Genomic DNA, 16,774 nt, shown 5'->3' with positions numbered 1-16,774 from the left:
TAGAAAGTGAAGAATGTGTTCAGTTAGGGGCGTGTTCACACCAGTAGTTGGTTTCTATGATCCAGATCAGTAGATGAGTTTGTTTTTTTTTACTTGGAGAGTTTCTCCCTTTGTTTGGTTTGGTTTCACACAGGAATAAACCTAGGTGCACCAAAATGCTGCTTCACTATAGCTTTAAAACCAACCTGTTTCTCTCCGTCAGGAACTTCTTAACACTTACTGATATTTCTAACTTTTGTGTTTAAAATACTGCTGTTCAAGCATGTTCAAACCTCACCATTCCCTCGCTGGTTCGAATCCCATTTATGTAGCTTCAGCTGCCGGAGCCCTGAGAGAGCACACTTGAATACCGCGTTTACTCTCTCTGAGTGGGCAGATGGCGCTCTATCACCTCTTCACTTCTAGGGTGATGTCGATCAGCACAAAGTGTCTGTGAGCTGATGTATCGTAACCAAGTCGCTGCGCTTTCCTCCAAGAGTAGAAGGAAAATGGGAGAAAAAATTTAAATACTGTATTTTTCGCACTGGATTATAAGGCACGCTATCAATAAACAGCTATTTTCTGGTCTATTTTTAAACACAAGGCGCACTGGATTATAACGTGCATTGTGACACTAGTAAGGAACAGGGGTGTCACCATGTTCTCCTTCTAATTCAATAATAAAGCTAAGCTAAGTAAACAAAACTATCTTTCTTAAATAAAAATATTTCAGACGAGTCAGACAAGCCAAACCAGGGCTGGATGTTAATCTACACAGATTTCTTTCCTGTAAAGCGCTTGCCTTAAATTACAGTAAGCTTACATTTCCAGATTTCCACTAAAGCTGGAGCATCAGCATTAGCAGCTAGCCGCAGAGCTAGCGCCTAGCACGGTTAGCGGCTAATGCTAATACTGCTCCAGTCTCTGTGCTGGAGAACTAAACTGAAACTCCTGTATAACTCTGTACTTCAGCAGAGTGGCTTTACTGCTCCTTAATACCTGACTGGTTAAATTTATACATAAGATGCACTGGATTATAAGGTGAACTGATGTTTTTGGGGAAAATTAAAGGATATTAAGTGTACCTTATAGTGTAAAAAATACGGAAAATTCATCATCTCATTACTGTGACTCCTCTAACTAACTGAGTATATAATACTGCTCATTCAGTACATGTATTTTCACTGTGGGTGTAATCTATATCAGTGATCAGCTGCTGAATCAGGTGTATAAGTCAATGCTGTGGTCAGATAATGGTGTTTATGGCTGACTATAACTGTGCTCATTGACCCACAGCAACGAGGTCAGAGGTCAGTGACAGCAGCTCGCAGACTCACAGGGAGAAGCAGAACAGCGAGCCTGAGCAGGACAATGAGATCAGAAAAGGTAAGGTCAGAGGTCACGCTGGAGATGACCTCAGAACAGTGGGGTCAATTACGGGCCTGAATGGACAGTTCCTGAACCCATTCCAGTGCAGGGCACTACTCAGGGCAGCTGAGAGAAGTGTGTGTGTGCAGCTGTATGTGTGTGTGTATGTGTCCCAGCTGTCAGATGGGAGTGCTGTTTTGTTACTATGGAAACCCAGAAAAAGCCTCTAAGAGAAGAGACAGAAAAGAAGAGCTATGGATGAAAAGCAGAGGGCATCCCATTGAAAACGACACCTGCTGCCGTTCCTCCAGCCTAAAACCAGGAGAACCAGCCCAAAAAAGAGGACAGCAGCGCTGATTAACAAAACTGACTAAAACTAAGAGGAACCCTAATTAATAATCACCATCAATAAGCTGCACATGTTTCACATTTACAAGGTATGTACAGTTTATGTCACTCTGGGTGTTGAAACATCTTCTACAGTAATTCACTTTATTATAAAAAATATTACCACAAGAATTGTGGGGTTGCAATGCTACTTAAAAGAAAGTTAAAGTTACTAGGAACAGTGCATTATTTAAATATGGACAATATTTATGTAACGCAACATCTCAGGTTTCTCGGCATGTTTCTCGAGTCTTAGAGGTTCCTAATGGAGTCCTCTCATAGTCGTTTCCATGCAGTGTTGATATCTTGTCCAGTTGCATCCCACACATTTTCAATCAGGGATAAGTCTGTCGATGTAGCTGGCCATGGTATAGTATTTTCAAATCCTTTTTAACCAGGAAAACCAGCCAAAAAAGTGAATAGCAACACTGATTTACATAATTGCCTGAAACTAAGATGAACCCTAATTAATAATCACCATCAATAAGCTGCACATGTTTCACATTTACAAGGTAGGTATGTACAGTTTATGTCACTCTGGGTGTTGAAACATCTTCTACAGTAATTCACTTAATTTTTCTACAGTAATTATTTAATTAACAAAAATAATACCACAAGAATTGTGGAGTTGCAATGCTAAGAAGGAAGTTAAGGTTACTAGGAACAATTAATTATTTAAATATATGGCCAATATTTATGTAACGCATGTGTAACGCAACATCCCAGATTTCTCAGCATGTTGTAGAGTTGTAGAGGTTCCTAACGGAATCCTCTGATTATCAGTTCAGTGCAGCACTGAAAAGAGTGTAACAACCATGTTACATGTTACTAAAGTGCAATTTTATGTTGGTCTAATGAGAAAAATCTGGAGTTTTTTTGACATCACATCAGATCACTCCTTCTTAAGTGTTTCGGTCAGTCAGTTTCACACTCTTCCCATTGGTTAACGTCACCACTATTACACGTAAAGGGCGTGACCTCCCTCAACATCATTATGAAATTGTTCCCCTCAGGGTATCTTCTTTACTTACTGAGGGAAGTTTTATATAATGGCTAAATGCTTGTGAGCAGTGTTGTAGGCTGTAAGAGCAAGTTGCTGTTTTCTTTGGTAGTGTTCACAGTTGTGTTTCTGAAGCTACATGGAGTTTGGAGGTGTGTAGTGATGAACTCTCTCTGAAGCTGCATGAAGTTTGGAGGTGTGTAGTGATGAACTCTGAAGCTACATGAAGTTTGGAGGTGTGTAGTGATGAACTCTCTCTGAAGCTACATGAAGTTTGGAGGTGTGTAGTGATGAACTCTCTCTAAAGCTACATGAAGTTTGGAGGTGTGTAGTGATGAACTCTCTCTGAAGCTACATGAAGTTTGGAGGTGTGTAGTGATGAACTCTCTCTAAAGCTACATGAAGTTTGGAGGTGTGTAGTGATGAACTCTCTCTGAAGCTACATGAAGTTTGGAGGTGTGTAGTGATGAACTCTCTCTAAAGCTACATGAAGTTTGGAGGTGTGTAGTGATGAACTCTCTCTGAAGCTACATGAAGTTTGGAGGTGTGTAGTGATGAACTCTCTCTGAAGCTACATGAAGTTTGGAGGTGTGTAGTGATGATCTCTGAAGCTACATGAAGTTTGGAGGTGTGTAGTGAGTGATGAACTCTGAAGCTACATGAAGTTTGGAGGTGTGTAGTGATGAACTCTCTCTGAAGCTACATGAAGTTTGGAGGTGTGTAGTGATGAACTCTGCTGAAGCTACATGAAGTGTGGAGGTGTGTAGTGATGAACTCTGAAGCTACATAATGTTTGGAGGTGTGTAGTGATGAACTCAGCTGAAGCTACATGAAGTTTGGAGGTGTGCAGTGATGAACTCTGAAGCTACATAAATGTTTGGAGGTGTGTAGTGATGAACTCTGAAGCTACATGAAGTTTGGAGGTGTGTAGTGATGAACTCTGAACCTACATGAAGTTTGGAGGTGTGTAGTGATTGGTGTAGTGACTCTGCAGAAAGTTGGTGAACTCTGTGCACTATGCTCCTCAGCATCCGCTGACCCCGCTCTGTTATTTTACACTGACAGAGCACAGAGTCGCTGTCGTTCCCAGTCTCTTCCACTGTGTTATAATATCACTGACAGTTGGCTGTGGAATGTTTAGTAGTGAGTAGTGGAATTTCACGACTGGACTTGTTGCACAGGTGCTGCATCCTATCACTGTACCACAGTGCTGGAGTTCACTGAGCTCCTGAGAGCCTGAGACCCATTCTTTCACTAATGTCTGTAGAAGCAGTATCTGCAGCATGACTAGCTGCTGCTTTTATTATTAAACACCTGTAGACATGGATGTGATTAAAAGGTTTTATCATCATTATAGTTGCATATTAACAGTAACTTTAACATAAAACAATAATAAATTAGAATTTTACCTTGAGAATAGAAGCTCAATGCATGGTATAGATTTTTATAGATGTTAGCACTGAAAGTGGTACAGAGTGGCTCTGACCCTGCAGTGATTGCTGTGAGCTGGATTGAGAGTGGTGATTGATGGAGTGGTTGAGTGGTTTAGATGTAGGCTGTGTGTAGACGCAGCGGTGTGTGTGTGGCTGGAGTTTAAGGAGTGGTTTTGGGTTTGGAGTTGGTGTGTGAAGTTTGGAGGAGAGGCTGCATGGCTGTGTGTGTTAAACTGTCACATGTTCGGCTCTCGGCGTTTGATTCATGGATTTAGACGGAGTTAGATAAAAGCTGGAATTCTGCTAAAGGCATTTGGCTACGCTAACATGGCATTAGTGGGAGACGTGGTGTGTGTGTGTGTGTTTGTTGAGGGCTGTTATTATGAGGAAAGCTGGAGTAAACTGAGAGAAAGCTGAAGATTCACCGTCATTCAGCTCAAATACCACTTTTCTGAGAGAAAAAGAAAACACAAGTATTGGTCCCTTGATTTCAATGCAAAAGAATGTAAAATTTACTGATGGTCAGTGACGGTTTGGAGAGACATGTCATCTGCTGGTGTTGATCCACTGTGTTTTATCAAGTCTAAAGTCAGTGCAGTGTTCATGCACTTCATGCTTTCTCCTGCTGACAACTCTTTTTTAGAGTTTATAGAGATGCAGGTTTCATTTTCCAGCAGGATTTGGAACACTGCCCACACTGCCAAAAGTAAATGTAAAGATGCACCTGTAATATAATAACAAAAATCTATCACACTGCTGAGCTTCAGAATATTAACTGTGTGCATGTAAACTGCAAATATGAATTATGACACAAATGCCCTTAAAAATAAGATAAGATAAGATAGGATAAGCTAAGATAAGCTAAGCTAAGCTAAGCTAAGCTAAGATAAGATAAGATAAGCTAAGATAAGATAAGATAAGATAACATAAGATAACATAAGATAGCCTTTTATTGTCCCACTAGAGGAAATTTGCATTTTTACAGCAGCACAGACTATAAAAAAGATACATAGGCAGCTCAAAAAAGTAGATACATCTGCTATCTAAACAAAATAAATAGAAATCGACAATTTTACAGGCGATTATTTAGAAATAGCAACAAAAAAAAAATGCAGAAAAGGAAAAATTACATAAAAAAACCTACAATTAACAAGTTTGCATCGATGAGTGATTTGAGAAAAAACAGATTGCACATATCCCAGGTATTACACATAGGAACAGAACAAAAAACAAAATACAAAATATGCTGCTTATCACAGTATGTATTTTTCTGTAATTATTATATTATAATATGATATGATAACACCCTTAGGTATGGTGGCAAATTGTCAAAAAGTTAATATTTATAAGTCCCATTTTATCACATTTATTAGCAGCACTTCTCTATGCGGATTAGACAAGCTGTGTTCTCACTAGGGCTGCACGATATATCGTTTAAGCATCGTCATCACAATGTGCGCATGCGCAATAGTCACATCGCAGGACATGCAATATCACTTAAGGCAATTAAATAAAAAAACACGTCATGTTGCTATGTTTTGATTCTTGACACAAGAAGTAGACACACAGTGCTGTCTCTGTGTCTGTGTGAGTGACAGGCTGCTGCTGCCTCAGAAGCATGAGGGGGAGGGGAAGCGTTCACATGGTTGGGCATGTGCTTGTAAACGTAGGCACGTGTTGAAGCTGTGCTTCTCACTAGAGCACAGTTTTGCAGTGCAGATATTTCAAGTTACAGCTGAATTCTCACTTTTAATCCCAGAAAAAAGCTCTTATTTACCTTTTAAAAAAACTATTTAAATGCCTGATTAAAGGGCTGATAACGGTTGTTTGGCTGTTTTTTTTTTCGGGTTTGGAGTGTTTGGCGCTGACTCTGCGTTCTTGATTGGTCCAGATGCGAGACAGCGCACAGGTGGGGGCGGGGCATGTGATGTCACGGGCCCTGCATTGTATAATATCGCGATTATATATATCGCAGAAAAAAACATTTAAAATGTAATTTTTTTCCAATATCCTGCAGCCCTAGTTTTTGCATTTCTTGCACATCCTTGTCAGCAATGGGTGCAACTTCATGTAACTGAATAAATTCATAAGTAAGGGTGTACCATTCCCTTTTTTTCAGTTTTATAGCTCTCGTATTGGGTCTCTTTTCTGTCTTTCTCTCAGGTCTCACCCTCCCCCCACCCTTTCTCCCGGGGGCATACAGGTGTGCCTGGACGTCTCTGCAGCCTGACGTCAGTGTTAACTGCCCCTGTCTCTCTTTCTGTTTCTCAGGGCAGGAAGGATATTAGACACTAATACTGCACCTCTAATAGACCTTCCAGGGTTATACTTTACCCCTCAACACCTGCTACCTACACTTTACTCCCTCTGACTCACTGTAGTCATGGCAGGGTTTACAACAGTGTGTGTGTGTGTGTGTGTGTGTGTGTTGGTGTTTTTCTGCTGGATGTCTTCAATAATTCAGTTCAAAATGTGAAACTCATATATTATATAGACGTATTACACACAGAGTGATCTATTTTAAGTGTTTATTTCTTTTATTGTTGATGATTATAGCTTACAGCCAATGAAATGTCGCAAATTAGAATATTATATTAGACCTGTTGGTACCTTTGGCAGTGTGGGCAGTGTGCCAAATCCTGCTGGAAAATGAAATCTACATATTCATAAAAGTTGTCAGCAGAGGGAAGATGCATAAAGTGCTGTAGAATTATGCAGGAAAACACTTTACTGACTTCAGTCTTCAGTGTTGTTGTGAGAGACCTACTCGCTGTTAATTACTGTGAGAAACGCTGTTGTTGAGTCTTACAGCAATTTAGACGTGAGAATCAAACACTTGCACGCACTTTATCACGCGAGGAAGCTGTGTGCTATAGGCTAATAGGTGTTGAAGCGGTTAATTGTGTAGTGTTGAAGATCTGTGAAGTGTGTGAGCGGAAACAGGATCCCACTGATTTCCCATATGGCTGTATGGCAATGGCTCAGTGTATATGCAGGTGTGTATGTGTGTGTCTGAGTGTCTGAAACAAAGTTAAAAATAGTGTTGTAGTAAAAGGTCGCTATAGCTGAGTCAGAGTCAAGACCAAGACTTTTTTAAGTAGTCGGGTCCGAGTCAAGACCGAGACTGGGAAACACCTAGACCAAGTCCAGATTAAGATTTAAAGATAAAAACATTAAAAAATATTATAATTTTTAGCAAAATTATTCTTAATCTGTGTCTCTTCTAAAACTTAATCAGAAGTCACCATATGAAGTCAACTGAATCAAATTCTATTCATTTTTATTATGAAAAAACAATTATAATTTGCCGTGAAACAGCTTGTCACAAAAGTTAGCTAGCTCACTGCTAGCTTTAGTTCTCTCCCCAGTAAACATTAGTATTTTAGCTAGCTCACCACTAGCTTTAGTTCTCTTCCCAGTAACCTTAGTGTGTTAGCTAGCTTGTTGCTATGGTTAGCTAGCTCACCACTAGCTTTAGTTCTCTCCCCAGTAAGCATTAGTATTTTAGCTAGCTCGCCACTAGCTTTAGTTCTCTTCCCAGTAACCTTAGCGTGTTAGCTAGCTTGTTGCTACGGCTAGCTAGCTCATCACTTGCTTTAGTTCTCTCCCCGGTAACATTAGTATTTTAGCTAGCTCATTGCAAAGGTTAGCTAGCTAATCACTAGCTTTAGTTCTCTCCCCAGTAACATTAGTGTGTTAGCTACCTTGTTACTAAGGTTAACTAGCTTGTTCCTAAGGTTAGCTAGCTCATCACTAGCTTTATTTCTCTCCCCTGTAACATTAGTGTGTTAGCTACCTTGTTACCAAGGTTAACTAGCTTGTTCCTAAGGTTAGCAAGCTCATCACTAGCTTTATTTCTCTCCCCTGTAACATTAGTGTGTTAGCTACCTTGTTACCAAGGTTAACTAGCTTGTTCCTAAGGTTAGCAAGCTCATCACTAGCTTTATTTCTCTCCCTGGTAACATTAGTGTGTTAGCTACCTTGTTACTAAGGTTAGCTAGCTCATTCCTAAGGTTAGCTAGCTCATCACTAGCTTTATTTCTCTCCCCGGTAACATTAGTGTGTTAGCTACCTTGTTACTAAGGTTAGCTAGCTCATTCCTAAGGTTAGCTAGCTCATCACTAGCTTTATTTCTCTCCCCGGTAACAACAGTTTGTTAGCTACCTTGTTACTAAGGTTGGCTAGCTTGTTCCTAATGTTAGCTAGCTCATCACTAGCTTTAGTTTTCTCCCCGATAACATTAGTATGTTAGCTAGCTCACTGAAAACATCTTGCTAATTTGCCCTTATCTCTAATTTGCAGTGGTCCCTGAGGTCTCTGTTATCAAAATGTGGCACAATTTACATTTTGCTGAATGTTAAGTTTTTGATCAGGAAGTCCTGCATACAAATTCACAATGATTCACATAAACAATGATTCACATATAACTCCAGCAAGACAGGGAAAAAGAGCACATTTAACTTAACATCAGACTATTCAAAAAGAAAAGTGCATTGATTGGATACTGAACGAAAGCAGGAGTAGCTTGTAACTTTCTCTACTGTCCAGAGAATTCAATTCAAATAGTTTATTGTCATCTGCACAGTAAGAAACAAGTTTTCTCGTACAATTAAATTCTTTCTTTGCTCCTCACCAAGATAAAAGGTGAAAATATACAATAAACAAAGAAATAAACTATCTAAATATTAATATTAAATTGGTGTTAAATTCACATCCAGGATGGAAATATATACATGAAAACAGTAATGTGTTATGGATATTATTTACAAAAAAGTACATGTTATCTACAGCGGGGGAATATGAAAAAAGTGCAAAAAGTTAAAAGTGCAGTTTTAACATTTTTGCAGTAGAAGACTGAATGTTGGATCATTGCTGTGAGGATTTGACTGCATTCTTTGAGAGCAAGATCATTGCTGAGGTTCATGTTGTCGCTAACTGTCCAACTCAGTACTGCTAAAAGTATAGGATGGAGCTCCATCATTCCAGAGAACACAATTCCTCCACTGCTCCACAACTCAATACTGGGGCTTTGTTTGGCTCATAGCTCCAGACAGTCCTAATCTAATGGCAATACTTTTCTACAGAGACTAGAAAAGCTGTGTGTGTGTGTGTGTGTGTGTGTGTGTGTGTGTGTGTGTGTGTGTGTGTGTGTGTGTGTGCATTTGCACATCTGTGTCAGCAATGGGTTCAATTTCAGTAGAAGTAGAAGTGGTGTCCATAAACATTTGGAGACACTGTGCAGTTGCATGATGTACCATTAAAATGATGATTTATGAACTGCCAGTACAGAGCTGTTAAGTGTAGTGTAGTATGTAGTATGTGTTCATATTTGTGTATGTGTGTGTATTTGTGTGTGTATAGGGGTGTGTGTGTTTATTTCCAACTGCGTGCATTCCACATCTGTACAGACTTGATAAGGCATGGCATTGTGGGTAAAGGCTGTGAATCTGTAGAAATGAAGATAGATAGATGGTGGTGAGGTCAGGTTTAAGTACGAGGCGAGTTCCAGCACGACCGATACGAGCGGACATTTATTCATTTACATTAAACACGTAAAGCTCATTCCAGTGCAGTGCTGTCATATTTCTAACCTTATTGAGCAAATTACAATGAATTTTACATGATTTTCACTAGCAGCCGGAGGTTGTACACTGTAAAAACAATATTCTCCATTGTAGATTAATACTTAAGTCATTCAAACTATAAAGGAAAATATATGGAAACCATAATGTAATTTATATTTTAGATTCTTGCTTAGATGACAGATTTGCTCATCTTGGCTAAATTTTCTCAGTCAGTTTTATGAGGTAGAGTCATCTGGAATGTCAGGCTTTCAGTTAACAGCTGTGCTGAACTCATTAAGAGTTATTTACTTGAATTTCAGACCATCCAGACGATCACACTACCACTAACATGTTTTACATTCAGTATGATGTTCTGTGTTAGTTTTACACCAGATGTAACGGGACACAGACCTCGTCAGTCCAAAGAATATTTACTCAACGTTCTGGAGATCATCAGGATGTTTGTTGGTAAATGTGAGGCGGGACGCTGTGTTCTTTTTGGTCAACAGTGTTTTCTTTTCTTTTGTGAACTCCTGGATGAGTTGTCCATGCCCTTTTAGCATAATTTCGGTCGGCTGGCCACTCCTGGGAAGGTTCACCAGTGTTCCATGTTTTCTCCATTTGTAAATATTAGCTCTCACTTACCAAAATCTAGCAACACCATAACAACTACCTGAGGTACCATAGCAGTCACCTGGAATACCATTTTAATCATTTAACAGTATCATCGAAGCCACCTACTAACACCATAGCATCCACTATGGGACTGCCTCAGGAAAGGAAGAGCAAAATGCTTCACAGAGTATTTGTTTTACACTTTAATGGTACTAAATTATAACTTATGTGTTCCTTATTTGTAGGGAGAGTGAGAGAGAGTGAACAAAGGAGCAAGAAAGAGAGTGACAGATGGTTCGAGCGAAAGAGAGAGAGCGATAGAGAGAGACACAGTACAAGCGCCTAACCCTGCGTTCACACTGGAAAGTGATAGGTGACCGGCAGCATGTAGACAGTTTGAATGATCTGTGTTTCTGTGCTCTCTACTTGTGTGTTTCCAGCTTCCAGTCACAGCTAAACTTCTTATTGCAGGCTATGGGCTAAGTCAGTAGCGAGATGCCAATAGCAACAGTGCTACAGCTACACTTTCCTGGTTATGTTCATTGGTTCCACAAGTCTCCTATGGGCTGCCTGTACCGTGTATTCTGCGTGCGTTTGCGCATACTGAAGCGCGACCCCCGTAAAGTGACAATTCGTAAAGAATACATGTACCATTTCACCCCTATCACACCATAGTTTTATATAAAATACAAATTGCATTAAAAAAACAGACATCTCGATAACAGATAATTTCTTGAGCCCGACCCGACCTGGCCCCAGGAAAGTGGTGGGAAATCTCGGCCCAACCCGGGCGGGCTCAGGCTCAGAATCTAAACTCTACTCTACACTCACAGTTCTTCATTCTGAAGTTTAACTCAATTACTCAGAGACTCCTGTGGGAAGATCTCAGCAGGAGCAGCAGCAGCAGGTGGAATCAGGACGTCACTGCCAATCTCAGACAGATGATGTGTTCATTCAGCCGCTGTCTCTACAGCTCCAGAGACTGGAAGTGCTGCTCGATTCACAACGAACTATAACACACCAACCTGTCAGACGCTGTCTGGAGCAAACCACAGCAGATTTAGTCATTTACGTTGGGGTGTTTGTCAGTATTAGCCGTCTGCAGCAATAATCTGTCAGACTTTGTCAAACTTGATTGATGAATGTAATGTTCAGTTGTATTAGTTTGTATTGCTTTTTTGTTATGCTGATATTTTACAGATTACTAAACAAACTTTTATATCAGACAAATATAACCTGAGTCAATATAAAAAGCACTTTTTAAATGATAATTTTATTTATTAAAGAAAAAAAATGCCATCCAAACCAATCTAGAGCTATGTGAAAAAGTGTTTGCCGCCTGAACTTAATAACCTGGTTGTGCAACTCTTAGCTAAAACAACTGCAATCAAGCTTTACCGACAACTAGCAATGAGTCTTTCACATTTCTGTGGAGGAATTTCAGTCCACTCTTTCTTCTGGAGAGGTTTTGAGCAAACATCCACAGCATCTCAGTCAGACTTTGACTAGGCCACTCCAAAACCTTCATTTAGTTTTTTTTTTTAAGCCATTCAGAGGTGAACTTGTTTGCATGTTTTGGATCATTGTCCTGCTGCAGAACCCAAGTACTCCTGAGCTTGAGGTCACAAACAGATGGCCGGATATTCTCCTTTAGGATTGTCTGGTAAACAGCAGAATCCTGGTTCCATCCAAGTTATCCAGACTCTGAAGCAGCAAAGCAGCCCCAGATCATCACACTACCACCACCATGTTTTCTGAAATTATGTGTTAGTTTTACGCCAGATGTAACAGGGTGCATACCTTTCAAATAGTTCTGGGGATCATCAAGATGTTACTTGGTAAATGTGTGACGGATGGTTGTGTTGTTTTTGGTCAGCAGTGTTTGTTTTTTATCTTGAACCGCTCCCATGGAGACCATTTTTACCCAGTCTCATTTTTATTATTGAATCATTAACACTGACCTTAACTGAAATGTTGTTCTGGGTTCTTTTGGGATCTCTTGGATAAGTTGTTCATGCCCTTTTGGAGTAATTTCGGTCAGCTGGTCACTCCTGGGAAGGTTCACCAGTGTTCCGTGTTTTCTCCATTAGTGAATATTAGCTCTCACTGTGGTTCTCTGGAGTCATAGCAGCCACTAGCAACCACTTACCCACCACTAACCAACACCTAGCAACACCAAAACAACCACCTGAGCCATCGAAATACCATTTCAACCACTTAAACAAATCAAAGAAGCCACCTACTAACACCATAGCAGCCACTAGCAACCACTTAGTAATACTATAAAAACCACTGACCACTAGCAACACCATCACAACCACCTGATATACTATAGCAGCCACCTGGAATACCATTTCCACTTAACAGTATCATAAAAGCCACCTACTAACACCATCTCAGTCACCTAGTAACCATGTAGTAAAACCTTAAAAGCCACCTACTAACACCAAAACAGCTACCTTGCAGCCACTTAGTAAAACGGCAACTACACTGTAACACCATAACCCCCATCTACTAATGCTTTAGCAACCACCTACTGTCACCATAGCAGTCATTAGTAACCACTTAGTAACACCATAGCAGCCACATACTAACACCATAGCTCCCATCTACTAATGCTATAGCAGTTAATAGTTACTTTCACCATAGCAGCCACCTACAAACCCCATAACAGCCACTAGCAACCACTTATTAACACCTAGTAATACCATAACAACGGCCTAAGATACCATAGCAGCTACCTGGAATAACATGGCAACCACTAAACAGTATCATAGCAGCCACCTAGCAACCACTTTGTACAACCATATCAGCCACCTACTCACCCCATAGCTTCCATTTACTGATACCATTGCATCAATCTAGCAACCATCTAGTAAACTCTTAAAAGCCACCTACTAACCATTACTACTAACCATAGCAGCCACCTAGCAACCACTTAGTGGTTGAGACCATAGCAGCTTTCTACTAATGCTATAGTAGCCATAGCCATTTAGTAACCACTTTAGTAACCACTTATTAACAGCAGAGCTCCTATCTACTAGCAACCACTTAGTAACACCATAGTAACCACTTATTAACACCTAGCAACACCATAACAACCACCTAAGATACTATAACAACCACCTGTACTAACATTGCAACCAATTAACAATATCATAAAAGCCACTTACTAACACCATAAATACCACCTACTAACACCATAGCATCAACCTAGCAACCACTTAGTAAAACCATAGCAGCCCCCTACTAATAATGTAGCAGTTACTTTCTAACACAGTGTTTTATGGAGTAAAATGACTGGCTCATAAATACTTGTGTTTATGCAGTGTGTGTGTGTGTGTGTGTGTGTGTGTGCATGCTTTATGAATATGTATATCCATATGTAGACTGAAGCATTAACTGATATTACAGTATAAGTGAGTGTAATGTGTTTAAGTTCCTGTGATGTTATGATAACAGTGCTCTGTGCTCTGTTTCTCTGCAGGTGATGATGGTGTAGCAGCAGGTTTCAGATAAGGCCGCTCTCAAATCTCAAAGATTTTCTTTTATTGGCTTATGATTACTGTAAACAGCAGAGGAGTGATGATGGATCGCCAAGTAAAAAAATACCCAATACATACCTCTGTGTGTCTTCTTCTGTGTGTTTTAATCTCTCTCTCTCTCTCTCTCTCTCTCTCTCTCTCTCTCACACACACACACACACACACACACACACACACACACACACACATACACACACACACAGACGATGGGTTTCAATTTCAGCTTTGATCAAATATAAGGAGATAGAAAGAGAGGGAGAGTGGTGGAGAGAGAGAGAGAGAGAGAGAGAGAGAGAGAGAGAGAGAGAGAGAGAGAGAGAGGAGGGTGGTTCATATATCTGCGTGCCTCGGCAGGCTCACTGTTTGCAGAGTGTTAAATGTTTTAAACCTTTCTCGTACTCTCTCTCTCTCTCTCTTTCTCTCTCTCTCTCTCTCTCTCTCTCTCTCTCTCAGTTTCTCACTCACTCTCTTCACCCTGTTTTCTTCTCTCTCTCTCTTTCTCTCTCTTTTCTCTTTCTCCCGCTCTCTCTTTTCTCTATTTCTCACTCTCTCTCTTTCTCACTGCCTCTCTCCACCATCTTCTTCTCTTTTTTCTTTCTTTCTTTCTTTTTTATTTCTTCTCTGTTTCTGTGTTCTAGTTTCTCTCTCTCTTTCTCTCTCTCTCTTTATCTTGTTCTCACGCCCTCTTTTCTTCTCTCTCTCTTCTCTCTTTCTCTTTCTTTCTGTTTTTCACTCCTTCTCTCCCCCTCTCTTTTCTACTATATCTTTTTTTTCTGTCCCTGTGTTCTAGTTTTTTTCTCTCTCTCTCCCTCTCTCTTTTTTCTATATCTCATTCCATCTCACCCCCTCTCTTCTTCTCTATTTCTTACTTGCTCTCTCACTCACTTTCTCCCTCTTTCTCAATTTCGATTTCTCAATTCCTGTCTCTCTCTCTTTTTCTTTCTCACTCCCTCTCTCCACCCTATCCCTCTCTATGTTCTTGTTTCTCTCTCTCTTACTCTCTCTCTCTTTCTCTCTCTCACTCTCTCTCACACACACTCTTTCTCTCTCTGGCTCTCTCTTTCTCACTCTCTCTACCCTCTTTTCTTCTCTCACACTCTCTTTATTTTTCCCTCTCTTTATTTGTCCCTCTCTTTCCCCCCTTTATTTTCTATCTTATTCTTTTTAGTGTTCTACCCTTCTCTCTCTCTCTCTCTCTCTCTCTCTCTCTTACTCTCTATCTCTTTCTCTCTCTCACTCTCTCTCACACACACTCTTTCTCTCTCGTGCTCTCTCTTTCTCACTCTCTCTACCCTCTTTTATTCTCTCACACTCTCTTTATTTCTCTCTCTCTTTATTTGTCCCTCTCTTTCCCCCCTCTATTTTCTATCTTATTCTTCGTGTTCTACCCTTTCTCTCTCTCTCTCTCTCTCTCTCTCTCTCTCAGTACTGGTTTGTTTCTTGTCGTTCTGCAGCTCTGCAGCAGAGTCAGATTAGATATGATCTGTAATTAGTTTACATAACACTGCTGAGAGAAGGAGGACACGCCATCAAAGAGCCCGAATATTAAATGTAACAGAAACCCGGCTGAGAAAAACTTTCAGCAGGAGATCATCACTGTTTAAAGTACCTGGAGATACATGGTTTGAAATATGGCCGAATATTTTCTGTGCTCTGTGCTTTTGTGGCCAAAAGTTTGTGGACATCTACATTTTACCTGTATTAAAGGGTAATAACACTCAGTAGCTTTCATTTTTAGATGTAGTACTTTTTGTGTCCAATAAATATGTGGAACTGTTATATTTGTACTAAATTAAATTTATTTTAGGGTCATATTGTCCACCCCTATTGTCCTAGGAACTTTACTGTGAGAATTTCAGTGCATTGCTGGTCCTCCAAGCATCCAACTCCACTAATAACCCCCCAGCAATCATTTACAGTAGCAGCACCGTAACAACCACCTGTGATACCAAAGGAACTACTCAGCAATACCACAGTGATCACAAAGCAACACAATAGCAACTAACTGGCATAGAGTACCAACCATTTATCTCCATTCTATAAGGGACATGCAGTAGTTCTACTGCATCACAACCTAATACTGTTATACCCAGTACTATTAGCAGTGCATTAGAGTTATGATTATACTGTACAGGCTGTGCTTGTGTGATGATCTCTACATCTCTGAAGCTGGACATCGTTCTCTGGTTATTGTCAGATTGTCACATTGAAATGATGCTGAAATGGAGCTAACCACTAAACTATGCTATGCTAAGCTAAGCTAAGCTAAGCTAAACTTTTATTTTATTTTTTATTATTAAACTCCTACTCTCATCTCTCTCTCTCTCTTCGTCTGCAGTGGATGTGTTTGTATGTAAGACCCCGGCGATAGCTGATATTGTGATTCTGGTGGACGGCTCATGGAGTATCGGCCGTATCAATTTCCGGCTGGTGCGGATGTTCCTGGAGAGCCTGGTGAACGCCTTCTCCGTCAGCTCGGACCAGACTCGCATCGGTGAGAGGATTTATGCATCACTAACAGTTATATCTGCAATAATATCATCATTGGGTCGCCATTGTCTTTCTGCTACATGTAGAATAAATTCAAACTAGAAGCATCTGAAACATTATACTGCAGAAAATCACCTAGCAACAACTTTAAAAGCATCTTTGAAATTATCTGGCATAGAAACCTTTAAGCAACACTATAGTAGCCACCTAACAACCAGCATCATAGTGACCATTTAGCAACCACTTTGTAACACGAAAGCAACTTAATTTGCAACATCACAGTGGCCACCTACTAACACCATAGCAACCACTTAACAATTAGATATAAATATATATATATATATATATATATATATATATATATATATATATATATATATACCGCCTCCTCCA

At 40.1% G+C, this 16,774-nt stretch overlaps 1 protein-coding gene across 3 annotated transcripts in view; it reads left to right on the top strand.

Moving 5' to 3' along the window:
* LOC103042852 (collagen alpha-1(XIV) chain) overlaps window positions 1-16,774 on the top strand; it is a 144,071-nt gene that overhangs the window by 30,328 nt on the left and 96,969 nt on the right. For 2 of the 3 annotated variants that reach the window (XM_049475237.1, XM_049475236.1), the window contains exon 3: window positions 16,230-16,385. In XM_049475237.1, the coding sequence (XP_049331194.1) occupies window positions 16,230-16,385 (156 nt within the window). Of the gene's footprint in view, window positions 1-1,275; window positions 1,366-16,229; window positions 16,386-16,774 lie in introns of all 3 variants that reach the window. The other variant, XM_049475238.1, reaches the window with a different exon arrangement.

This window comes from Astyanax mexicanus, chromosome 2 (assembly GCF_023375975.1).
Source record: "Astyanax mexicanus isolate ESR-SI-001 chromosome 2, AstMex3_surface, whole genome shotgun sequence".
Lineage (NCBI taxonomy): Eukaryota > Metazoa > Chordata > Actinopteri > Characiformes > Acestrorhamphidae > Astyanax > Astyanax mexicanus.
This window is presented reverse-complemented; position numbering and strand designations above follow the sequence as displayed.